The sequence below is a fragment of the Drosophila pseudoobscura genome, chromosome 2 (genome assembly GCF_009870125.1).
Source record: "Drosophila pseudoobscura strain MV-25-SWS-2005 chromosome 2, UCI_Dpse_MV25, whole genome shotgun sequence".
Lineage (NCBI taxonomy): Eukaryota > Metazoa > Arthropoda > Insecta > Diptera > Drosophilidae > Drosophila > Drosophila pseudoobscura.
Window position 1 is genome coordinate 22,614,788 of NC_046679.1, and position 25,707 is coordinate 22,640,494.

The window sequence follows — 25,707 nt, forward strand, 5'->3', positions numbered from 1 at the left end:
TACACCTGTTTTTTTTTTTGTTGAACTATTTGCTTAAACCTTGTTTTAGTCAAAATACAATAAAAGCAAGGACTAAAAACTAGCCAGTTAAGTACAAAATTGATTCATAAATATATATATTTTGAAACCGTCTTAGTATGTTTCGGTATATTTCTGAGGGTCGGACCGTATTTTTTACCGATAAATCCGCGGTCATACTGATAAACAGATTCTGTGACATCCGGAATTTTTTGATTTTTTTGATTTTGTAGAAAACTTTCCCGTTTATCAGTGATAATGCTGTCAACAGAACGTGTTGCCAAGGTGGTGCTGGTGGATATTGAAGGCACCACCACGTCCATCAGCTTTGTGCATGATGTTCTCTTTCCCTATGCCAAGAACAATGTGAAAAAGTTCCTCGAAGAGTCCTGGGAGAGCAGTTCGGAGGTGAAACAGATTGTCCGAGAGCTGCAACAGGTGCCACAATACGCGGAGTACACTGCCACGTTGCGTGTACCTCCACAGGAAGTGGATGTGCAGGTCATCACAGGCTTTGTGCGCTATCTGATTGACAAAGATTTGAAGGTGACGCCGCTGAAAACGCTCCAGGGCCTTATCTGGCAGCAGGGCTATGAAACCGGCGAACTCATGGGCCAGTAAGATCTTAATCTTAGATAATTACTGCCTAATAAACCAATTATGAACTTGTATCCCTTCGCAGTGTCTTTAATGATGTGCCTGGGGCCTTTGAAGCTTGGCGTGAGGCAGGCCTTCGGATTGCCGTCTACTCCAGCGGCAGTGTGGCCGCCCAGAAGCTTATCTTCAGGTACAGCATTGTGGGGGACCTGTTGACCCATCTCAGCGCACACTTCGACACCCATGTGGGCCATAAACAGGAGTCCCAATCGTATGCAAACATCGCCCAGTCTTTGGGTGAAGATCCAAGTCACATTCTCTTCCTCACGGATATTCCTGGAGGTAAGTGCCGGATGGCTGCCAGAATACATTCATTTAATAGTGTTCTTTCCCTTGCAGAAGCTGCCGCTGCTCGTTCCGCTGGTCTACAGACTATTATTCTCCAGCGTCCAGGCAACACTCCCCTGACCGATGACCAGAAGTACAGCAACGAGCTGATTGCAGACTTCTCCTCGCTCCACACCTTGCAACTGCCCGAATAAATTTCTCCCAATGGGATCATCCAAAAAAGTATACATGTATTGTGGCTAGGTGCTTCAGAATTAAGTGCTTCTCTAGAGGAAGGCGCGGTCCACGCTGCACAAATCATCGCCGCTGTCGTGACTGGGTGTCTCCTGGTCCCTGGGTCGACGTGCGGATCGCTTGCTACGCTGCGACTGGCGCGAACAGGACTTCTCCGATCCATAGATCTTACGCAGCTGCTGTATCTTGCCATCAGCGTCCCCGGCCGGGCAGCTAGACTTCTTTCTGCGCTGCTTGCTGCTCTCGCACGCGTGTCGCCTGCCCTCGCTCTGGCAGGTGTGGCTCAGCTTGCCTACCTCCGGGCCCCAGAAGGTGGGTCCCTCCAGCAACAAGGGTGCGGACTTGACCCGCTGCCGCATCATGGTCATGTGCAGATCATACTGACGCTCCTGCAGGGCCTGCTCCGCCTTCCGCGTGGCCAATCGGATGGATAGCAGGGCTTTATGGGATTCACTAAAGGACACACAAAAATAGTTCAGCGAATTAAAGGTCTTCAGATCCTCGAGGGATACTGCACTCACTTGAGCGACATGGACTTCCAGGCGGGCGTCTTGCGAACCTCCCAATCGAACTGTGGCCTGGGATCGTGGTAGGTGCAGTTGTTCTTCAGCTCCTTGACCTTCTTCCGGGACACTTCGGCACGCAGAGTGGCTGCCAGATTGGGACGCGCCACTGGATGAAGGGGGGACACGCTGGGCGTCCGCTTTGGCATATCCTCCTCCAGCTCGAAGATTCTCAAAGGCGGCCGACACTTTTCCTCCGGTTCTGACTGCATCGCTGTAATCTTTGGCTTGCGTCCCCTGCCACGACGTCCGCGCCCTCGCCCAGTTGTGGAGGCACTGCTGCTGCGCTTGGAAGACACGGATGGCGACTCTATCTGAATCTTGGGAACCACCTTCTCCTCCCCCTCCTTCTTCGGTAGGAAATACTTGCTCAGTTTTGGCTGGCCAGTTCTAGGTGGCGTGAAACTCGAGTGCGGGGCAATCCCACCCAGATCGTTGACGCTGAAGCATCGGCGCAGCATCTCCCGGCGACACTTGGCTCGCTCAGCCGTGTGGCTTCCGGGCGGACCCGTTGGATGAGGCTTTTGTGCCGTCTGTGTGCCACTGCTGCTGGTGGTCTTCGGCCGCTTGAACTCCTCCTCGAAGCTCTTCAGGGAACGCTTGAAGTCGGCCACCTCAACGGCATAGTCCTCCTTGAAGCTCTTCAGGCGACTCAGATCCCTCAGGCACTTGTCGTACTCCTCGCTTAGGCAACTGGAGATGGGAGTGATGACTACTGCGGGCGTGGAGCAGCGATTGGCATGGCTATGTGCTGTAGCTCTCAGTGGTGTGGGGGTGGGTGGCACTGAGGCGGGAGCTGGATCCAGCACCAACGGAAGTCTCTTCTTTTTCCCCTTTCCCGCGCGTTTTTTTGACTTTCCCAAGGAGCTGCTGCTGGCACTGGCACAACGCTCCGCCGGGGGCTCGGCTCTGGGTTGCGCTCTGAGCTCACGGCTGGTGCTTCGCAGGCTCTCCAGAGTCGAGTAGAACTCCTCCTGGTGCATGTGCTTCACATCACAGTAGTCTGGAAAAGAACTCGAGCAATAAGTCACCGTAAATTATCCTTTTGGAACCACCACTCACCAGGTATACTGTCGTAAAACTTGGCCAGCGATCGGATCCCTGTCTGGGTGGTCCATCCAGGTGTCTCCGCCTCCATTGAGTCAGTGGATTTGGCGCGGCCCGTCTTGCCCGTCTGCTTCTTGCCGAGACACAGCTTCGGACGATTGTAGACCGGAGCCGGACAGTTGTTGCACGGATCTATGGGCACTTTGAGACATGAATTCAGATACGCGCGACCCGAGTGCGTACTCATGCTGGCGGGCGGAATGTGTGAAAAATAGTGGAAAAAGGAGCTTTATCAATATTGTGAAACGACTGTTTGGTGGCATTGTTGCCAGCGGTTACCTCCATGGCGTTTGTTTTTGTGCATTTCCGTTTTGGCCGATCCATTCGCCAGGTCACGCACAGTCCGGACATGTCTACGCAGTCGCCGGAGTGGCTTTAATTGTCCCAGATAATGTTAAACCTATATTTTAGATCATTTTAAATTGTCTTTTTTAGTGGTTTTCAACGAAATTTGTTTATAAATGTTATATTTACGTTAGAATATAACAATTCTGTTGGTTGGTCTGGCGGATTTGTATGATAATTTTAGGGCCCATCCTATATAAATATATCCGTAATTTGAATACATATAACGACTTATATCGTATTGAAACCAGACCATTTTTATGCGACCCTGAAGCCGGAGAATAAGATAAAATCGTAGCAATACATTACTCTAGGGAGAAGGATATTATAGAATTGAGGAAATATTTGTCATCTCATTTGTCATAAATGCAAAAGCCAAGAAATGTATTGGGATCGAGATATTTAACTGAGAACTGTACCTCAGCGCAAGATCACTACCTTGCAATACATAAACTGTTAATGGTATACCAAAACAGGTTTTTATAAATAAATATTCCTTTATCGAACTTCTCTATTACGAAGTTCCATACAACGAAGTTTTCTATATAATGAATTTATTTCCAGAACACTGAAATTCTATATGGAGCAAAAACATACTCTATATTACGAATTTTCCGTATAACGAATTTTCCATGAGATTCGCTATACGGAAGTTAGACTGTATATTTTTTGGATTTACTCATAATTGCGTTTTTAATACGATATGTTTTAGCTTCTCTTATGCAACGAAAAAATGAGTTTTTATTTTGAATGGGCTATAAAAAGGGGTTTGCACTACAGGCAAAAACAGCCAATGCAAATTAAAAGGAATCGTACGAACCTCACCTCGCATGTGACGTCTGATTTTGTCTTCAAGGTATATTAAGCATATGGGTGGACTTTACTTTGCTGCGTTGCACTTTCTTTTTCCGTTTTGCCCATTGTCCATACCCTCTTTTCCTCTCATTATGTAGAAAATGTTTAGTTACCGTGTAGTTGTCACTAGCGTTTTTTACCTGGATCCAAATAGCCCCCAGTTTCGGTGGGAGCCGCTAGTCTGCACTGTTTTCCCCCGTTCGTTTGCCCAGACGCGTCGCCTTTCGTTTCGTCGCGGAAAAGACACTATTTTGAAGCGGCGTATTTCCGCCAACGTACGATTTTACCTGCGTTACGTGTGAAACTTTTTCGCAAACGTCATTGGTGCTTAGACGAATTGATCAAAATTTGGCCATAAATAAAAGCAACCACAGCAGCAAGATGAGGCTGTACGCCGCAGCAACAGTTGCGCTCTTTTTGTTTTTGGGGGGCCAAGCAGCTGGTGTGGAGCTGATGGACGAGGAGGAGGCGGGGAATGATCAGGTGAGTGTGTGTGCGTGTTTTGTTATGATTCAGCAGCGCGAAAATTGCGACATTTAACGCTTTTCCGTGAGTGTGAAGGCCAATAACGCTTTAAGTGAATAACGAAATCCCAAGTGACTAAAGCTTTTAAAGGGGGATAAGGGCACAACGGTTAAATATTAAGAAAAATAAGCTATTTACAGTTAACTCACATTGCTTGCTTTGTTACCACACACACACACATGCAATACATACCTCACACACAAAGAAACGTACATGCATGGGCAAGGTGTACCAATAAAAGGTGAAGCGGTCTCCCGGAACCCGTTCTCTCAATCTGTGATTGTTTTGCTTGAAAGCAGAGAGCAGACAAAGAGTGGAAGTGATAGCGGAAAACAAAATAGATAACTAGACGAAATAGCTCACCTTGCAGCAACTTTACCTTGTACAAATATGCGCCATATTTTCTTGTCCATTGTTTGCTCTCTTTTTTAACCGTTGATTAGCGGACATGGTTCGTCTCTTTCTTTCCCACTTATCGAGCCGGGAAGGGACTGGCGAGCGCCTGCTTTGGATTCAATTTGTTCTACGTCGTGTTTTTTAAAATATGTAGTAGAATCATGTTAATCAGCTGTTTTCTTATCAGTTTGACCGATTGCACCAATTTGATCCGTCCTCTAACGCTATTTTAGTATATTTTTATTCACGATCGGCGGGGCTCTTAATTATACTTTTGCGACCGATTAGGCTTTCTTTGTGTGCGCTGATTTTTTCACGCGACTTGCGAATCTTTGGAGGCAAAATTGCGACTTAATTTTTGCCTCTACAATTTGTTACCCCAATGGATTGGAAGGGAACTTTCGTTATACTTATCAGATCTCAGATCTGGATAAATCTTGGGAACTATTTCCCTTAGGAAATAAAATATTTTCAACGGGGGTTTTTTTTCCTCATTTATACAGCAACAGGCGTATGCAACCTAAATATCCAAATATTCTATGACATGGACGGATTGTACAATGCAAATCTCAAGAGATTTCAGCAAAATACCCGATGAAATCAAATATTCTAGAAAGCTGTTTTATATTAAAATTTGTTGATTGGAAAACATGAGTATATTCCTGAACTCCACTTAGGTTTCATAGTTCCAAAATGTTATATATTTTATCACCTCTCCAAGCCCATAATCCCCTTATCCCCTTTGAAAGAGCATCCATCAATGTGACACAATAACTCAACAAAAATTCCATAATTGATTGTATCAACTAAAACGAGTATATATCCATTCAAACATCCAAATATAATTCTCAGAAATCTTTAGACACAATACAACGAGTATATTTATATATATAGAGGCAAACACAAATGACTGAACGTGAACAGATTTTCAAACGATGATTAACTCTTCAATGAGTCAGAGAAAGGAACAGATTTCAATTTAAATAAATTAAATTTCTGTTTCTGATCCAATACCCCCAATTCCACCAAGTAATGTGCTAGATTAATGACTGGGGGAATACGGTTGGATGGGCCTCCACTCCTACTCCTACTCCGGATCCTGCTGGACACCAGGCACAGGCTGAGAGCAGCGTCATCAATATCAATTAAATTTCCGGCTGGCGGCAGCCGGGCAAAAACCGACAACGAAAAAATCTCACAGCATTCATCATACGAAAATATTTGTATATGCAAATAATTAAATATAGCGTAAAAAGGGTTCAACGTGTGGTTGAAGCCACAAAAGTGGTGGCACGCCACTCCACTCCCTCACCGGGAAGTGGGGCGTGGGGCTGGGGGTGGAAAGAGGAGAGCATTTCCCGGGCATTTGAAATTATTTACCACGCGCGTTCCAAATGTCGAATTTTAATTTGACACATGCCTCAGTGGAAATAAAAATAAGTTTAAATAAATCTAGTTAAAATGCAGTAAGGGATGGTTGAGACCCGAAAGGTATCCTTTATCTTGGATTAAATGAATGTCTTATATTGGAGCACATAACATTTACCAATTTAAAGGCTCTTCCATGCACGATATATCGTTGAAAGTATTCGCTTAAATAATAATATAGTTCTTATGTGAATGGAAATATAATCGTATTATAAGAGACTTTTCTCGGTTGGAGTGCATCTGAATCTTTTCTCCAAAGACCACCTCCAGATCCAGTGGCAGGGATTGAAGCAGAGCCGTAGCTCAGTATCCTGGAGCCCCTGCCTGACCATGTCCAGATGTTGACATTGTTGTTTACATAAACGGCCACCGTAAAGCAGGACAGGCGCATTTTCTGGCCGAAGAACAGCTCCACAACCGTCCGGACTGCCAGGGACTGCTCCTCCTCAGTGGGCGCCATAACCAGCTCCTTGTTGCGCTCCTCATTGAACAGCTTTCCCACATCGACCAGCATTCAGCCACTTCTTAAGTCGGCCTGATGCCGCTCCACCGCCTGCTCGGATTTGTCATCCAAGCGCCCTTTTCCTGGCTATCTTTCTCCAAACATCCAAAGAAAGGATATACCCACCCTTGTGTGGAGTAGAGGGTACACAAAGAAACGTTTGGAACGCACACTAAAAGCCCCCCAGAGACTAGGAAGAATGCATGGCGCAAAAATTTGCATAAATGAATATTATTGCGGAACTACTACGAACAACGTTGGATATCAAGTCAACACTTGTACATACATAAATTATATGTACATATGTACGGAGCACATACATTTATAGTATATTATTATATGTACACATACATATAAATATTCATTCAGCCAAGTCAGCGGCAAAGATTCGCCTAAAACTGGCTGCCAAATTACGAGCCACTATTGTCTCACAAATATCTCAAAGGAATGGCGATAGTCATTGGGAGTGGAGTGCGCAGATGGGAGTCTTGGGGCGGTTTATGACTGTCATTTAGGAAATCAAATGGGATGATTCAGAAAAGCCACAAAAAAACAAAAGGAGAAATCGAAGGAGGAGCCGGAATCCATCGAAGTCTTTGCCAGCAAATTGTCGGCAATTGTCAAATGCGATATCTTCTTTCGGTCTCGTTTTGGATTTATGCAAATCAGTGGCACGATTCTGCTGACTTGCTGACAGTCCGGGGGGGGGGTCTGGGGTGGTCTGGGAGTCCATCGTCCAGCCGTAACCATCGATAGGTACAGATATCCTCATGGCATTTGTCTGGCGGCCACATCCTTTGTATAATTTTGTGCATGATTTGCTGCCTAATAGAAATGCTAAAGGAAATTACGGCATTGCGTCTCCCACTAAATGGTCCAGTCAACCCAAGACACCCGGATCCAATCAGCCCCCCCCCACCCCGCACTGTGCGGGCCCCCCGCAGAGCACAAATTAGCACCCAGGGGAGCAGTGGAGGTAAAGTTTATAATGAGCTTGGCCCCCGACAATGGAGAGGGAGAGAGAGAAAGGGGCTAACCGACAGCCCCATCTGGCTGTGAGTGCGTGTGTCTCCATACTCTGATTGGAAATTTAAGCAGGCAGATGGTTGGATCTGGCGGTGCAGGGAGGGGGGGCTGGCTCTGGCTAATGCATAAGGCTAAAACTATGAGCCAGGCGTGTGGGAGGGCAAGTGGTTTTCTGGGGTGGGGTTGTCATGGCATCAGCAGGAGGGGCTACCACAATTGCAGGTATTCCGATAGCATCGAACGAGGATGGAACAAAGCCAATATCATTCCAAAGATGTTGGCTTTGAGCGTGCGAGGAATTTCTAAATTTCAAAGCTTCAAAAATATGAATACGGAATGCCACAAATCTGCAAATGAATTCGAAATTGGCTGGCAACAAATTCCCACATGAAAATTGTATGGGATCCAAAAATGAAGACCTAAAAATGAGAACAAGGCTGGAAGCTCCACTAAAATGTGGCCTAAATCTAAGGCCAAATGAAGTTTAGCCAAAAAACCACCTGACAAACGGGTCTTGAGCTGTTTTTTATGAAGAAATCAGCTTGAGATTCCGTAAACCCTGGCCTACTATAAAACCCAAGAAAAAACCCTTCTCAACAAAAAGTCACTCTAAAACGAGAACCCACCTGCACAGCAGGGGTCCAAAGAAAGCGGTCTCCCCCACCACCACACTCCACTCCAGAGACCAAGGTTAATGTCTTTATTAACACAAAAACACACGCCCAAAACGTGCGCACCTCATCAAAGGCCTAAGGAGGCAACCATCTTGACCTTGGAGCCGGGGCCCCGAGTGTGCGTTGCACAACAACGTAGCTCAGATTCAGATTTAGATTCGGAGACTCTGATGTGTGCCACTAAAACTATCTCTGACAGATATGATACCGGTTTTCCACTAATGAATAAATTTATATCGGACCTGTGGCTGGAGATGCGACTGGGGGCTGGCTGCTGGATGCTGGGGGCAGGTCATGCGTAAGTGGATTTCAAAATGTTAATTAAGAGCTGCGTAAAAACAAAAAAAAAACATTAAGTCACCAAAGAGAGAATATTACGGCGTTCTCTTGATGATGCTGGCTGCTGCATTTATTTGCACTATGAGGACACGTCTGCCCCGCCGCCTGCCTGCCTGCCTGCCTGCCTGCCAATCGCTTTAATTAAACTTTAATTAAAAACAACAGAAGCCAAATTGCCAATTTCACAGTTTGGGCGTTTGAGCGCAGCGGCAGAGGCAGAGTTGCAACGGCGACGCGACGCCTGCTCGTTGATGTTTGTGTTGATTCAATTAAAGTTTTCCAACACTGCAATCTGCATGGTTTAATGCGCTTATCCACTCACACTTGGGCATGCTTTTCGGTTGTGCGTGAGCGTTTCAGCCGGCGGTGTTTGCACTGCACATCTGAATGGGAGAGTGGATCCATTGTACATATCCCCCATATGCCCCATACGTATGTAAGCGGAGATTATGGAGATCAAGGGGAATTACGCTGTCGATTAGCGGGGAATAAGTGTTGAAGAGTGGCATAAACAAGGGGATTCATAAAGTGCCAAAAGGGATGATGTGGAAAAGCCCATGTCAAATCGGAAGAGAGCTCCCATCCATGAAGGAGGTCTGTAAATGCCCATTCGTGGTTTCCTTTGGTTTTGGCATTAATAAAATCTGTTTTGGTTTCCCATCAAATGCAAACGAGCGTAATTCCCATATTAACCACCAAATGTAATATTTTTTTGGGAAATTCTCGTTGGAAACCAAAACATCCTCTGGGCAGAAATTCGCAGAAATATTTGACTAAGAGCTCAATCAACCAAGAGAATATGAAATATTTTGATTAAAAACAAAGCCTAAATTAAATGAAAATATTAACCGAAAGAACGTTGGTGGTAAATGCATCAGAAATTGAATGGGAATTTTCATTTGGAATTCCTCAAAATGCTCAGACAAAAGGCTGGTTTCTTCAGCATTCATTAAGTTGCCCTGAGCTCCAAACTCGAGCTGCAAGCCCTCTTCGGAATAAGCTTCTTATATGATTACCACAGACAGGGCAAATTTTCCATTAAGAAGTTGGAATATAATCAACACGTTGCAGTCTGCCGTCTCACCGCAACTCAAGTTACGGACTTAATAACCCCAAGATTCTCAGAAGCAGTATCAATTTCTATTGGAGGGCTGCAGCATGCCGCATGCCCCCACACCGATGCGAGACGTGCATTAAAACGTGGCATGGGGACGGGTATGGGTATTGCATCAAAATTGGTTACGCTTCTGCATTAAAGTTTCCAGGACAACAAAACGGGTGGATGGGGGGCATAACTGGATGGCAGAGTGGAGCCTTAACCCGGCAAGACCTTAACCCAGTCGAGTCGAGTCTTGGAGGAACTTAAAATCCCATCATGGGCATGGCATGGGCTCTCTGCCATTGTTGTTTTTGCTTAAAATGCCATAAAGTTTAATTGAAAAATAAGGCAACGGCCCAACGAAATACCGAAGCCACCACCACCACCCACTCAACATAATCAGGTTCAGAGCATCAGAGCATCAAGCAGAAGCAGAAGCATTCAACATCATCCAGTGGCAGCAGCCATCAGCATTCAGCCATCAACGTCGACTGCAGGCAGTGACGCAACAACCGCTGTCAAAAGTTTTTATGCATTTTTCGGCTTTTTGTCACCGCGTCAACGGCAATGAGGATGAACGACCGAAACGTCAACCAGACGTTAAGACAGAGAGACTCTCTCTCTTGGCCAGAAGCTCCCCTCCGCCAGAGCATGCCCGTTTGTCTACTGTCTTCTACTTTTGTGTAAATACCTAACAGATGGAGTGGGAAAGGGGTATATCGATGAGGTCTGAGGAAATTACAGTAGATCGGAATATACTTTGGAGACTATAAGGATAGACTGTGGTAGAGATATGTATATATCGAAATAAAACCCACATCTAACCATTCCCAAAACAATCGTCAACTTAATCGGATAAGATACTAGATAGATATGTGCCCAATGGAAATCCAATTTCAGACCATCTCCCACGTCTTTAGCGGGTATCCTTCTGTCGAAATATCGATTACATGTATCCCTCTTGTGCTGGCTGCTGCTGTCAATGGCAATGCATCAGCTTTACTTTACCAGAAACAGCAGCAGTTGCAGAAGTGGCATCCACATCGTCAGTGGCATCAGTGGCTGGGTAGCCTGTTTTCGAAGTCAGTTGGCAGCCTTTTTGTGATTTCGATTTTTAAATTATTCAGCAAAATCTGTCTGCGGCCGGGGCGGCCTCCTGTCAGTCAATCCATCTACGAGTATTTCTGTCAGTCATCGGCTTTTTGCATCATGTGGCGCCTCATCATTTATCGATGAATTACTGGCTTGGCCAGATAACCGATTCGATTCGATTCGATTCAGTTTCTGGCTCAGTTTCCGATTTGCCAGCGATGGTTAATTAGTTTTTGCGGCTTAACCGAAGACCCAGTGAAGCGTTGGCCCACTGATTGAGTTGATTGGTCGCCAGATGATGTCCCCCCATGCCGTTGCCACAGCATTTGACCGCAATTGCAGCTGCAATTATGCCGAGTTCATTAGGCTTTAGGCCTCTGGCCCTTATGCCTCTGGGCCACAGAAGCCACAGAGAGGGAGAGCAGGTGCTCCAGTGTGTGGGGGACAGACGATTAACAATGTTTCTGCACTGCAGTCATTTATAATTAACCTGAAATCTGCCTACAAATTGTGTGGGCAGGGCAGGGCAGGGTCGGGGTCTCCTTTGTGTGTGCTCTTCTGAATATTAAATCATGGAAGGACTCGAGTGGTGATGGTTGCGGGGTGTTAAAGCAGGTTTAATGGGATTATTTGAGGATGGTTTTATGGGATTAAAGTTGTGTTTTTGGCGGTTATCGAATTATGTGATGGTTTTGTGAATTATTGAATGAAAATAGAGTAATTCGTTTGATTTGCTGCACAAGTTTCCCCCAAGTGAATGGTCTTCGATGTTGTAGATCTTATTTTAGAGCTTTCCCGCACAGTACCATCCCATTACACGGCTTGCCTCCCCTTCACCTTCACCCTCATCCCCATACACACACACATCTTAACCCCCGATCCATGCTTTTTGCCAAAAGATCTCTCTGTTTTCTGTGTGTATCCTTATATGTGTTTTGCTTTCTGTTTTGTCTTCCTTCCCTGCCCCCCAACAAAAACCACCAAACATTCCACAAAAATATCAAAAATCAAAAACCAGAGAGCCGCCCCAGCCCCAGCCGAAGCCGAATCCGAATCTGTCGCGGGGTCAGAGACAACCACTGAGGCACAGGGCGTGAGTGAGCCACCGATCAAATTGGTGCATGTCCTGAATCCCGGAGAGCGGGAGTATCTGTCGCCCAATCTGATCGGCGTGCAGAACATAGCCATGACCTTCCTGCCGCTCTCGATGAACTTCATCAACATAATCGATGCCTTCCGGGAGATCACCAGCGGCGTGCGGTACGAGATCCTGCTGAACGCTGTGGACACGAAGGACAAGGAGAACGCGGACACCATCTGCCGCCTGGTCATACTCGAGAAGCCCTGGCTGCGCACCCAGTGGGGGGACAAGCATCGGGAGTTGGTCACCTCGAACTGCACGGATTCGGCGGAGAACTCTGTCTCCTCGGATCCGGCGGAGCGGGCCCGGCTGCTGAACGAGAAATACGTGAGTAACAGCATCTTCAATGGCGGGCAGAGGAACGAGCTGAGTGACTCCGAAATGGCCAATCTGGAGGCCCAAATACTCACGGGCGTGGGGCCAACGAAGCGGAAAGTCGGCCTGAATAAGTCCGCTGCTCCTCCAGCCACCACCACTCCAGCTTCTGCCTCTCCTCTGGCTGGTGATCCTGCTCCTGCTGCTCCTGCCCTGTTGGCCACCATAACAGTCTCCGATTGGAAGCCAACGCCACCTGGGCCCAGCCCTGGGCCTGGGCCCACTAATGAGGCCACAACGGCAATTAGCATTGATGAGGCGGCCACCGAACAGACCCAGACTCCCCCCGAGAGTGTGGCAAATGATGGAGTGGAGGCGCAGGAGCAGGTGGATGCCACAACGACGCCTCCTGCCACCAGCGAGCTCAACGATAATGAGAAACGTTGGCTCGACGATTTCCTATCGGTGGGTGCGTATAATTTTGAAAAGACCATTCAGAAGAAGGAGGACAGCGAGGAGCAGCAGCAGCAGCAGCAGCAGGAGGAGGAGAAGGTGGAGACCATTCAGGAGGAGGCTACCACTATTATACCATCTTCAGCGACATGAATATTATATTATCATCATCATCATCACACACACACACACAGCACTCTATCATCCCATCCACCCCCTAAGCATCATCAGAACATCTCCCTGTGTCTTTCTCTGTTTAGTCCCCATACATACTCGTAAATACTCGGTACTCTTTATATAAAAAACACTCAACCTAAATGCGAACAATAAAAGAAGAAAATGTTATTTAATTGAATTTATTTAAGCTTTGCCTTTTGCACACACCTGCCACACCTGTCCATATCGATGTCCATGGTTCCCTGATGGTGTGGGAGGGTGTTTGGGGGGCAGGGTAGGGTTGAGCATCCCCCCGACCCACACAACACTTATTTCACCTTAATAATCAAATGAGTTTCCGCTTTCAAATTACGGCCGCAATCTGTTTAAGCCCGTGAGGAAGGTGGCCTCTCGGCGAGGGGGAGCGAGAGAGCGGGAGAGAGCATCTTCCACCCACCCACCTGTCTATATTTCTCGAGGGTAACGAGTGGGAGAGAGAAGCTTAGCCCAGAGTCCCTTGGCAAGTACCGTTATATATATGAGAGGTTAAGTGGGTTTGCTGTGTCTGTATTTGTGTGTGTGTGTGTGTGTGTGCAAGTGTCGGCGCCTGTGGTGTCCAAGGGTGGAGAGGGGGGGAGAGAAGAAACACACAGACACACACACTGAACACGTGAGTGCGAAGCAAGTGTTCTCATTATCCTTGTGCTCTACTTTTTACAGCGGTTGACTCTCTGCAGCAGGAGAATGCACAGTGGTATGAAGATCGATGGAGAGTGGAAAGTGGAAAGTGAAGAGTACATTTTTACCTGAAGAATAGACACTCCCAACAGATCGCAAGATATTAAGAGACTGTTGGAGAATGGTGGTAGAGTCTACTTATGCTTATAACTGACTTATCATATCTTCTTTCCTAAAAATACAATACAAACCATTCCATGATATAGTAGTAGATATACATACCTACCTACATATATACCATGCTCTTCTTAGATCCCAATAAAAGAGATCTATCTTATAGGATCTTGAGATATTATAATGCACATACCACAGAAATATTATACGATATGAAAAGTAAAAGAAGTTATGGTATTATGGCTGAAATAACCCTAACAATGTTCTCCCTAGCTATGGGGATTCCTCTAAAAGAGGTCTAATACTCCTAAGGGATCTCCCAAAAGATCAATAAGTAAAATATTAAAACCATGAAGAAAGAGATATGAAAAGGTAAAGATATCATTTGATTCTACGCTTAAAAATAGAAACAAGAAAACCTACGAGTAGCCTCCCCTTGAAGAAGATTTCTTTAGTGTTTAGAGGGATTATAAATACTATAATGGAGTGGTAAATCACCTATAGAAAAGTTCAAATGTGCGTGCCACCAAATATCCCAGTTAATACTTTATTTTACCTATGTTAAGGATAAACCTCCTGAAGGTCCCTTCCCTTAATGATTAAAGTAAAAAAAAATATACCAAAATAGGAGATTAAAGAATATATATCATGCACCTAAACATCTACTTTGAAATTATCTAATATATAGTACATTCTTTTTGTAAAATGGAATATTCTTTGAAAAATACACAATATTCGTAATCTATGGGGAAAAAGATGTCCTCTCCGAAGTAAAGCTCTAACAGATATTGCTATATGTACAGATATCCCATATTCCTGATTAAATAAATGAATTCTTCTACCACCGAAATCTGTTGTGGATCTTCAACACAATTAAATGCTCAACCATTCGAGAGGGAGATCTAAATGGGATTCTAAAATACCATAAAATAGAATAAATGAATGGAAAACGAGAACGAGAACGAAAACAATTCCCACTGATTTCGCTGATTTGCGGCAACTGTCAGAAACTGTAGAATCGGTGCCACACTTGACTGTCGATATATCGTGTGTGTGTGTGTGTGTGTGTGTGGGTGTATGTGTGTACGGAGTACTTTCAACCGAATGGATTTTACGGGCCATTGCACACACTCCCATCTGGCTCCACTGTTCCTCCGCCCACGGGGCTCGTTGAAACATCATTTACGTTATAATTCTTATTGAAATACACATTTGAATTAACAGCTCAGCGGTGGGGTTGAGGCGACTGGGGAATGGGGACAGTTGTGTTGTGGCAGGATCTATGGGATGGCTCGGATGGGTGGCTGGGTCGTGGAGGTAGGAGGTAGGAGGATGGAACGGAAGGCTTAATGAATTCATGTTCGGACAGGCTGTACAGCCCCCCGTACAGGCCGTGTACTGGCAATCCCGTCGAAACATTGCTCCGCCGTTGCTCTTTCGCTGGTTTCTTTTTCCCCCTCCTGTATTTTTAATTATACACACGTCGGAGCCATTACATTTCATTCGGGCATTGTTGTCGCTGGCCCCATCAGCCGCCTCGGTGCTTGGGAGGTGACCTGTCCTGGTCGAACGACTCCTCTCCTCCTGCCCTGTCAGTTACCTGCCAACGGCAGCAGAGCAGCAGTAGTATCATCAGACATTTTGGGCTCCTACTCGGAAATCCCGCACTCCGAGCCCATCATCAGGAGCATCGCTCAGGAGGAGGAGGAGGAGGAACAGGAGCAGAACAGCATCGCCATCATCGATGCCAAGAGGCAAACGAATTTCCAGCCAAAATGTTTGGTTTAATTGGTTTTGTGTTCGGCATTGAATGGTTTATGTGCCCTGCCGCATGTGTCTTCCACTGTGTTATTGTTGGGATCTGATCTGCCTTTAGGGTGGTGGTGCTGGCACACACTCGTCCGTCGTAGGGTTTTCTTTGGTGCAAGTTTTCCGGCATCCGTTTGTGCCGTGTGTCCCGTGTGTGTGTCTTTCTGTCAATTTTGGTAATGTAAATTCCGACTTGTCTTTGTTTCATTTGCATTTATATGTAATTTATGTGCCAGGTTCCACACTCGCATTCCATCTGCCCCCTCCATCAAGGACTGTCGGTCACAGGACTGATGTGGCGACAGCTGTGTGTCCCTCTGTCTGTCATCCTGTTCGCAATGGATAAGTGTATCTATTTCGGTTAATTAGCAAGAGGATTAACGAGCTCAAAGATACAATATAAGACATACACGAGTACAGTAGAGGGCAAAGTGGGTGGGAAGGCAATGTAGTTTGACTTGCGCCCTGTGTGCTCTTTGGCGGCTTATGCTTGTATCTGTTGGATCCTTTTATATGTTATTCCAGCTCATTTAGAATGATGGACCGCATATACAGCATATATGTGCATTCCCCATAGGACTAATAATGTTATTCATACTGGTTTCTTATGCTTTAAGCCTTAAGTAATGAGCCTTGGCCATTGAGATACTCATGGCTTGAGATGAAAAGCTAAATTACACTACAAATCGTATCTAGATGGCACTATTTGTGCCAAAACGATGCCCAACAATCCAAACTAAAGCATAGTTCTATCGCTTTCACTGCATGCCTTTTCCGTAAGGCTATTTCTGTCTTTCAGATAAGAGAGACAGTCAAGTGGACAATTATGGGCAATCTTGAATAAATCTCACAGATTTGCTTGTTTAGATCGATGTAAATTAGTATTAGTATTATTATTGATAGGTTTTGCTTGATACTCGTCAATGGGGGGCTTTTGAGGTCACTGATTACGAATTTGTATCGAGTTCTTCTCCCTTCAAAAGATCTATTTAAAGGGGGAAGATGTAGATGTAGCAAGTCCGGGGAGTTATTCGTTTTAAGTGAATCCGGCCTTTGAATTTTTGAAAACTGACATCAAATTCGTAATTATTGACCACGAGTGACGAGTTTCAAGCAAATCCGATCAACTTTTCAAAAGAGTTTCCGCCAATAAAGGTTTTTTTGTGGTTAGAATAAAACCTTACGTGATGGAGAAAATCTGAATCGTGTTCAGGACCCTAAAATATGTGGGGATGGGATAATCTAGTCAGCCGCGCCCTTTTTTTTTAATTTCGTCAGAGAACTTGCCATAGCCTGCCTGTAGAGTAACTCATGTACATTTTTCTACAGTTCCACAGTTGAACTGACCATTGTTGAACTCTAAACAATAAACAATATGGATTATGTATCGCAGAGTACTCATATGTGGTGGCTTTAACTTTCCTATCCTACAAGATCTCAAGCCCACAGCCTACTTTTTACTTTCTATAACGCAAATCCTCTGGAAAAACTATTCCTACAAACATAAACACACATCAAAGTCATCGGGAAATCAGTCACTATAGTTTTATTGAAGGATCTATTCAAAATTCATTCACTTCGAAACGTTAGACACGGGCAGGAGAAATCTAGAAAACTAGGAAATACTTTACACCAAAATATTTCAACGGTGCGTATGGTGATTCCTCCAGCAAAATATAACCTCTAGATATAGATATTTATTCACTGAAAGTAGAAGAATAAAGCTCAAGATGAAACCTTCCGCTTTGAGTGCGTGCATTCGACAGATTTGGATCATGTCCGGATGGTTGCGTCACGAGGCAGCGGCCGCCGCTGGCATGATAGTGTTGCGGCGGGAAAAGGAACAATCGACGGAGGACAATCAAGGCGAGGTGCCCGAGGCTGAGGCGGTCGGCCAAGTGGGCGTCGATACCGAGGGAAAGCCGCACAAAGTGCGCATTCTTGACGACTACGTAGTGCCCTTTGAGTGCGGTCTCTGATTTGACTGTACTCTATTTTAGGGTGTGGTGTGCAACCGTTATTCATTTCACCTTTTGATAGTGTGTACACACCGCGCACAAGTTATCCGATTCGATAGTCTCTGGATACCGATAACCAGTATCAACCGAGCCAATGTCCCTCCACACCCAGAGCTGCGATCACAATTAATGTTATAATTTGATGAAAATGTTAAAAAAAAATTTGATGTTATTAAAAGAAAGTTTTTAAGTGGCAACATTGTGGCATTTTGGGGTTCCCATAATTCGATTTCAGTTAAGAATATCCTGGAGTATGTTCTCATTAATCATGTTCATTGGGCAACCACCTACGATTTCCAGGGATTGGGAGGCCACACACTTCTTCATTGAAAGTGTTAGAGCTATCCAATACTAAGCCATTTCCCTGCTTCGCCTCCTTCTTTCAGTTCGTGCGCAGCAAGCGTGGCCTGAATGATGTACCCCTGGGTGGCAGCAAGCCCTTCGATGCGCAGCAAGCAGAGGAGCAGCTCCAGCGCACCCTGGACAAGCTAACAGCCGGCGAGGGACCTCATTACAAGTGAGAATCATTGACAAACCCAATCCAAAGGGGGATTTAATCAACTGTCAATCCGTTACAGAATCGTGAAAGTCTACACGGCCTCGCGTCAGTTGGTGTCGGGCACTTTGACTCGCATCGACGCCGACCTCATCGACGGCAACACGGATGAGCAACACCGCTGCATCGTCGAGATCTGGGCAAAGCCGTGGCTGGAGCAGGGACACGACATCACCTTCAAGTGCCGCAACCAGAAGGTGGTGCAGGCCCGTCACAGCCGCTCCGTGGAGTGGGCCGAGAAGAAGACGCACAAGAAGCACAGCCACAGCCACCATGCGCTGGACAAGGTGGACCATCTGTTCCACAAGTTTCAGATCCGGTTCGGGCGTCGCTACGACAACACGGCAGAGCGCCAGATGAGGCTGCGCATCTTCCGGCAGAACCTGAAGACCATCGAGGAGCTGAACACCAACGAGATGGGCAGCGCCAAGTACGGCATCACGGAGTTCGCGGACATGACCAGCACGGAGTACAAGGAGCGCACCGGTCTCTGGCAGCGCGACGAGCAGAAGCCCACGGGCGGGGCGCCAGCCGTTGTGCCGGCCTATGAGGGGGAGTTTCCCAAGGAGTTCGACTGGAGGCAGAAGAATGCCGTCACCCCGGTGAAGAATCAGGGCTCCTGCGGCTCCTGCTGGGCCTTCAGTGTGACCGGCAACATCGAGGGCCTGTATGCCGTGAAGACGGGCGAGCTAAAGGAGTTCTCCGAGCAGGAGCTCCTCGACTGTGATACCACAGACAGTGCCTGCAATGGCGGACTCATGGACAATGCCTACAAGTAAGTGATGGCTGAGCGAAGACATCTACGCATTGATGCTCACGCTTCCTTCATTTTCTGTGCCCTAGAGCGATTAAGGACATTGGCGGCTTGGAGTACGAGGCCGAGTATCCCTATGAGGCCAAGAAGCAGCAGTGCCACTTCAACAGGACGCTCTCCCATGTCCAGGTCTCTGGATTTGTGGATCTGCCCAAGGGCAACGAAACGGCCATGCAGGAATGGCTCCTCACCCACGGACCCATCTCGATTGGTAAGTGATTGATGGAGATTGATTGTCATCAAGCAAACAGCATTCTCATCTCACGTATCCTCTGGTTCCAGGCCTCAATGCCAATGCCATGCAGTTCTATCGCGGCGGCGTCTCCCATCCCTGGAAGGCCTTGTGCTCCAAGAAGAACCTCGACCATGGCGTGCTCATTGTGGGCTACGGCGTCTCCGACTATCCCAACTTCCACAAGACCCTGCCCTATTGGATCGTGAAGAACTCGTGGGGACCGCGCTGGGGCGAGCAGGGCTACTACCGCGTCTATCGCGGCGACAACACCTGCGGCGTCAGCGAAATGGCCACCTCCGCAGTGTTGGCCTAATCCCCGACGGCGGCCACGACCACCCCGTCAACCCGTCACCCCGTCATGTATGACTATATGTATATCTAGGTTAATATTCGAGCCATTCAGCAAGACAGAAGATATCTATCTTGGAGCTTCTACTTTGTGTACTTTCCGTTTCAATGTTCAGCGACAGACGCAACGAGCATATCGTTTAGTTTCATGCGAGCTTCATGCGATTCAATGTAAACAGTATAATCATTTCGAACATCTGTAATCTCACGACAAATTCAGCATCCCTCTCCCACATAAAGCAGCTTATAAACTGAAATAAATTTAAACTACGAATTGTACGAGGAATCAGAGACTCATTCTCATTCTGAGATGGATAAAAGGTGTGGCGGGCATGGGCCCCTAATCGATGCCAGCCTTGGTGCATGCAACAGTTGGCTGTGGGACAGTGGTGCGAGAAGGGAAGGGAAAGGGATGAAAATGGAAAGGTCAGGAAAACAGAAACTGGAATTCTGTTTAATATTAAATGTAGAGCTTTCGGTTCCACAATGGGAACTCTGGTCTTCCCTATGGCTATGGTGTCTCCTCAGCGCACAGGCTGCGACCTCATGGAAGAGAGACAGAGAGCAGATCTCCTGATCATCTCCTGAATTGTAAACTGTTAGAGATATATGTACATCAGGAAACATCCGAACACATCCTATGCGAATCCCTTGCACTCTATAAAAGGAGATCTCTTCATATTCGGGGAAGCCAAAGTGCCCCTCACAGGGTTTGGAAAATATAACCCTAGTCCTGATCGAAAGCCTAAACACACAGGGATCTTTCACATAATCCTTGTAATAAGGGGGATCAGCCCTGATGACATCGGACATGACACTGCAGCTCCGGAGAGGAAGACTGTCTGGAATCTTGAAACAACTTTATTTTTGTGCCTGCCGCAGCTTCGTATGAACTCTCTCTTGAGTTTCTGGCTCGATTGGATGGGTAATGCAGAAATGCTGTGGTGCCTGAGGAGAATTTGAATATCTACTAAATTTCGCATGCCTTTTATGCAAACTGTCAACCCACTGTGCAGCCGTGCAATATGCTAATTAGATTTAGACCACCAGGGCCAGCCCATTGGCGCAATGGCCCAATGGAAGCCACACAAGACTCTGGTTTCTGGTGCGGAACAAGCAAAGCTCAGTAGCAGCTTGGAGCGCATCACGAACAGTGGACGGTGGACAGTGGCAGAAGCAATGGCCATGGACGACTACGACGATGACAGTAAGTGAACGAAGGACGCGACGTCCAGTAGGCAGCAGAGTGAGCCAATCCCATCCGCCCTTTTAGTGAGCAGCGTGGGCGTGACCACGGCACGCATCGAGAACCAGCATCAACAGCACCACCAGGGCCAGCATGGACACGGACACGGATATGGCCAGGGTCAGAGTCAGTACAGTGCGGGCGCCGTGAAGGTGGGCGGCTGGCGGTACGAGGATGCCAGTCGCTACATCGGGGAGTGGAATCAGCTGGGCCAGAAGCACGGCATTGGCCATCTGCAGTTTGCCGACGGCACACGCTACGATGGTCAGTTCCAGGAGGGCCTCAGCCAGGGCGTGGGCTGCCTCTGGTTTCCCGATGGCGCCAAGTGAGTCTCGCAATGAAATCTATAGTCCAATCCCAACGATGCAACGATCTCTGTGGCTTGCAGATATGAGGGCGAGTTCCATCAGGGATGGTTCCACGGCAATGGGATCTTCTGGCGCGCCGATGGCATGAAGTACGAGGGTGAGTTCCGTGGCGGCAAGATCTGGGGACTGGGACTGCTCACATTTCAGGACTTTACGCACGGATTTCCGCGTAACGAGGGCTTCTTCCAGGACTGCCGCTTCATGCGACGACGACGCTGTCCCGAGGTGGTGCAGCGGGCCCAGAAGTGCGCTCTCCTGGCCCGCTCCCAGTGCGAGCATCCGTATTGAACTTGAGAGATGAGAGATGGCAAATAAACTCCCGTAGATCCTATGGATTGTGCGTTCTCTTGTTTCTTATTTCGCTTAAAATGTTAACAATAATTTGTTTGTTCCTTGGCTAATCTCCGTTGGCGGCTCCCACCAGGTACCAGGCATTCCTTGCCTGAACCGCCGTGTTCCTCACCAGACGCTTTGGATCGTCGAGGGCTGCGGCCAGGGCCAGCGTAACATCCACCTTGTGGGGCAGCAGGGCGAACGTTGGATACTTCGTTATGTCGTAGAGCAGCTGAAGGGCCGCGATCCGCACTTGCTGTAGGGTAAACGAAAACACAAAGATAGAGACCAACGTCAATCCCCTCTGGAGTCTACAGAGAGCGTCACTCACCATTGTATGCTGGGCCTTGTACTTGGATAGCTCCAGGCAACTGGGTATGAGATGGCCCAAATGCGCCTGGAAATACGCATCCTGCTGCTGCACAAAGCTCTCGCAGATACCCAGCGCAATGCACAAGGACTGCGCCTCATTGTGCTCCTCCAGGCTCCGGAAGAGCAGCGGTCCCAGCTGCTCGATATTCAGCTTGATCACCGCCTGGGGCGTGGCCTTCAGCACATAGACAAAGGCCTTCAGATGGTGCACGCAATAGTCGGCCAGCTTGCTGCCCATTTTGCCCATGATGGTGTGGAAGAACTTTTGCTTGTACAGGAACTTGACGACCGGCAAATCCAGTTCGGGATATTCGGCTGCTATGATGTCAAAGCCCAAGGCAGCGGCAGTGCTCAGAGTGGGATGCTTGAGGAGATCCGACAGCTAACAAAAGATCGAAGTTGGGAAGAGGTTTAGTTCCAGTTTGTTGGCTGATTAAATCTTCCGTTTGCACTTACATCTCCCACAATGTCGGCGGCCTCATCGAAACCGGCCACCACCAGACCTTTGGCCACCCAGGCAAGGATCTCCACAGCCCGCACATCGCCCGTCTTGATGGCCTTCTTCAGTTGCTCGGTGATCTGCTTCACCTTGCTCCGGTTCCCCTTGGTGTTCTCCATTTTGTTCACCAAACTGCAGAGCAAATGGTGGGCAATCACGCGCAGCTGCTCGTTGTCGGTGGTCAGGGAGAGCTGGGTGAGATCGCTCAGCAGCCGCTCGAAGTGATCGTCCAGGCTTATGTCCTTGTGGAGGTAGCCCAGCAGACCCTTGGCGATGTACAGGTCCGCCGACTTCTGCAGCTGGAGCCCCGGCAGATACTCGCTGATGATGGCGCTCTGCTCGGAGAGTGGCAGCTGCTGGATGATGCGGCTCAGGGCTCCGGCAATCTGTTCCAGGGATTGCAGCGTAATATCCTTCGTCTGCTGGGCCAGCTCGATGAGCTGGTGCAGCAAATTTGACTGCTGCTGCAGGTCCACAATGAAGCGCTGATCCTCCTGCGTGAGGAGCGTGTTGAGCGCCTCCAGAGCCAGCAGCCGCACAGGCTCTGGGTTGTCGGGCTTGAACATCTGCGTCATGACGAGGTCCAAAATGCGTTGTGTAAATGCCATTTGGGGGATCAGCGGCAGCAGGTTGGTGTAGATCTTCCGCTTGATGAAGTTCGAGAAGATCTCAAAGTTCCGAATGCCAATGTCGATGAAGTTCGCCTGCAGCTCCACCGGCTGCAGGGCTCCCAGGCCGACCGTGAGCACGGTGAAGTCCAGGTCGATGGTGGGATGGCTGATCAGCTGCACCAGTGCCTTGTATACCAGGGCCCGCTGTGCCTCACTCAGCACCGGGGCGCATTCGTTAAGTACAGACAGGGCTGCCTTCTGCAGCTCGAGGTCCTCCTTCTTGGCATCGAAGTCCTCTCGCTCGCACAGTCGAAGCGCTGCTATAACATCATCCAGCAGGGGCACGCTTATCGTGCTGTCCAGTTTCTGGAGGGACTCGCGCAGGGCGGCTAACTTGTACACCTGGGCGACAATCTGGTATATCTTGACGCGCTGGTCCGGGGGCGACGTACTGAGATCCGTGGCCTGCAGCTTGAGGAGGAAGCTGTTCAGGATCTTGTCGGCGGCAAACGGGGCATCTCCGGCCACGCACACCAGCGCAATGGCAGTGGCCGGATGGAAGAGCCGCTGATTCACGTCGCTCAACTGGGGTAACACCACGCCCAGCACAGAGGTCTGATAGCTGTGGCTAATGCTGGGCACATGGGCGGCTCGCTCCAGCAAGGCACCCAAGGCCTTGAGCGAGGCTCTTAGGATGTCCTCGTTGTCGGCGCCAGGAAAGGTTTCTGTCTTGAGCGCCTGCCAGATCTGATCAAAGTGCGGCTCCAGCACAGATGGGGGAAACTTTACGGCAGCTTGATGCTGGAATACAAATGGTAGCGCAGGTTAGTCGCTGTGAAGGTTGAATGAAGGTCGTTTGCTTGCCAGCAGCTCAATGGAGTCCAGTTTGGCCACCAGCAGCTCGCTCTCCAGCTTCTCCACGGCCAGGACGACCGTCCACTCGGCAAACTCATTGTTGGCCACCAGACAGTTGGTCAGTTTGGCGGCCAACTGGTCGCGTGTGATGGCCGTGGGGTCCTGCTTGCTGGGATTGAAGTCGATAGGGAAGTAGCAGGCGAAGATCTCGAACATTTCCTCGGCCAAATGCAGCAGCGGATAGTTGGCCATGAACTCGGGCATGAAACTGAAGATGATCTCCAGATTGCGGGGATCGCGCTCCCCATCGATGGAGTTGATCAGGCCGTACACAAAGTCACCAGCCATCGTCGTGAGCTCTGTCCAAAAAGACGGCGTATAAAAAGAGGGAAAATCGATCGGAGTCTCGTTCACATACCCTCCTTGAAGTTGAGCGTCAGGTACTTGAAGATGTTGAACAACTTGGTGCGGTCTCCACGCGTCTGCGACTGGCAGGTTGTGTGCTGGAAGAAGGCCTGTAGGATCAGTGGAACATTACCGGCTGGCAGAGCCTTCATGTGAACCATTGCATCAATACCATCGATGATCGCCGGCATCACGTTGTGGTGATCCCGCAGTCGGTCCGTGTAGAAGGTGGTGAGGAACTCCAGCTGCTCCGCATTGAGCAAGTCCGCTGGCAGGGCACACAGGACAGCGGACAACAAATTGGTGCCGGCCACGCGCTGCTCCATGTCTGGCGAGGACAGGGCAAAGCCCAACTCCTCCGCCAGCAGCGATATGTCATATCCGCCAGCGGCCAAATCTGGAAAAACAAAGAAACCCTCCGATGAGAACAGAAGCAGTCGGAGATATCAATGCCAACTTGCCCTTGGCGATTTTTGTGGCCTCCTTCTGAAGTTTCGCATCGCTTTTCAGAGCCTTCTCGAGGGTGGCGCGCGTGGGCGTTGTCATATTGGCGCCGTCGCTTGCGTGATGTGCTAAATTTAATATAAACTTCTAAGCACGTTAAGCCGAATTATTAAGAACCGATAACCGATGACGACCTTATCTATGGTCGCAGGGCTGCCAGGGCGCAAGCAGCTGCATATTTGATATGTTCAATTTAAAATTTAAGATAACTGTTAATTTACACAACCAATTGTGGATTGGAGCAGCTTTTTTTCTTTTGATGGTATTTTACGAGCCTGACTTAAAGGCATTCATGAAATTCGACTTTGCTAACTGACTAGCTGCAAAAGCAGAGACAGCCTTATGGCAAAAGCATGCAGTGAGAGCGAGATAGAAATATGCGACACTTTTCAGGTCTAATTTTGCTGGCTGACTGGATTTTTGTGTTGGAAAACATCATTCTGTGACAAATAGTGCCTTCGTTACTCGCCTGATAGCCGGTTATATCAAATCGAATGTCCAAATCGACGAATGCGGCTTCCGATCATGGACAGAGAACATGAACTACCAAAGGGTATTAAAATACACTCCACGAAAAAGGGAAAGATATAGTAGGATGTAAGTAAGTACAGAGGAGAGATAGGATGGATCTACACAATATATATAGAGTATTATTTTCCTCGGCTTAGT

The 25,707-nt window shown here is 47.9% G+C and overlaps 6 protein-coding genes across 13 annotated transcripts; 4 read left to right on the forward strand and 2 right to left on the reverse strand.

Moving 5' to 3' along the window:
• Positions 1–181: 181 nt before the first annotated feature.
• Positions 182–1,188, forward strand: Enoph (enolase-phosphatase E1). The gene is made up of 3 exons (XM_001359365.4): positions 182–635; positions 701–957; positions 1,015–1,188. The coding sequence occupies exons 1-3, from the start codon at positions 277–279 to the stop codon at positions 1,155–1,157; spliced, it is 759 nt and encodes a 252-aa protein (XP_001359402.3). The 5' UTR covers positions 182–276; the 3' UTR covers positions 1,158–1,188.
• Positions 1,174–4,294, reverse strand: LOC4802490 (uncharacterized). 5 transcript variants are annotated; one of them, XM_033382816.1, is made up of 6 exons: positions 4,038–4,111; positions 3,342–3,480; positions 3,147–3,267; positions 2,823–3,055; positions 1,719–2,763; positions 1,174–1,650 (listed from the first exon to the last, which is right to left on the reverse strand). In XM_033382816.1, the coding sequence occupies exons 4-6, from the start codon at positions 3,052–3,054 to the stop codon at positions 1,230–1,232; spliced, it is 1,698 nt and encodes a 565-aa protein (XP_033238707.1). In that variant the 5' UTR covers position 3,055; positions 3,147–3,267; positions 3,342–3,480; positions 4,038–4,111; the 3' UTR covers positions 1,174–1,229. The 5 variants fall into 5 exon arrangements, with proteins under 5 accessions (XP_033238707.1, XP_015037861.2, XP_033238713.1 ...); XM_015182375.2 differs by having other exon boundaries at positions 2,823–3,094; XM_033382822.1 differs by lacking the exons at positions 3,342–3,480; positions 4,038–4,111 and adding an exon at positions 4,208–4,294.
• On the forward strand, positions 4,245–20,124 carry CtsF (Cathepsin F). 2 transcript variants are annotated; one of them, XM_002137732.4, is made up of 6 exons: positions 4,245–4,550; positions 12,167–12,616; positions 18,279–18,409; positions 18,471–19,223; positions 19,292–19,473; positions 19,545–20,124. In XM_002137732.4, the coding sequence occupies exons 1-6, from the start codon at positions 4,449–4,451 to the stop codon at positions 19,808–19,810; spliced, it is 1,884 nt and encodes a 627-aa protein (XP_002137768.2). In that variant the 5' UTR covers positions 4,245–4,448; the 3' UTR covers positions 19,811–20,124. The 2 variants fall into 2 exon arrangements, with proteins under 2 accessions (XP_002137768.2, XP_003736743.2); XM_003736695.3 differs by lacking the exon at positions 12,167–12,616 and having other exon boundaries at positions 4,251–4,550.
• LOC13036428 (uncharacterized) lies at positions 17,365–18,091 on the forward strand. 2 transcript variants are annotated; one of them, XM_015182376.2, is made up of 2 exons: positions 17,365–17,522; positions 17,568–18,091. In XM_015182376.2, the coding sequence occupies exon 2, from the start codon at positions 17,605–17,607 to the stop codon at positions 17,851–17,853; it is 249 nt and encodes an 82-aa protein (XP_015037862.2). In that variant the 5' UTR covers positions 17,365–17,522; positions 17,568–17,604; the 3' UTR covers positions 17,854–18,091. The 2 variants fall into 2 exon arrangements, with proteins under 2 accessions (XP_015037862.2, XP_003736745.2); XM_003736697.3 differs by having other exon boundaries at positions 17,589–18,091.
• A 791-nt stretch (positions 20,125–20,915) lies between the features above and the next one.
• rtp (MORN repeat-containing protein retinophilin) lies at positions 20,916–21,790 on the forward strand. The gene is made up of 3 exons (XM_001359367.4): positions 20,916–21,052; positions 21,119–21,416; positions 21,480–21,790. The coding sequence occupies exons 1-3, from the start codon at positions 21,025–21,027 to the stop codon at positions 21,745–21,747; spliced, it is 594 nt and encodes a 197-aa protein (XP_001359404.3). The 5' UTR covers positions 20,916–21,024; the 3' UTR covers positions 21,748–21,790.
• Mms19 (MMS19 nucleotide excision repair protein) lies at positions 21,789–25,455 on the reverse strand. Of its 2 annotated transcripts, none has more exons than XM_002137733.4 (6): positions 24,996–25,455; positions 24,548–24,931; positions 24,139–24,488; positions 22,621–24,075; positions 22,124–22,546; positions 21,789–22,048 (listed from the first exon to the last, which is right to left on the reverse strand). In XM_002137733.4, exons 1-6 carry the CDS (start codon positions 25,078–25,080, stop codon positions 21,857–21,859), a joined length of 2,889 nt encoding a protein of 962 aa, XP_002137769.2. In that variant the 5' UTR covers positions 25,081–25,455; the 3' UTR covers positions 21,789–21,856. The 2 variants fall into 2 exon arrangements, with proteins under 2 accessions (XP_002137769.2, XP_015037863.2); XM_015182377.2 differs by lacking the exon at positions 24,996–25,455 and having other exon boundaries at positions 24,548–24,644; positions 24,707–24,848.
• Positions 25,456–25,707: the final 252 nt, after the last annotated feature.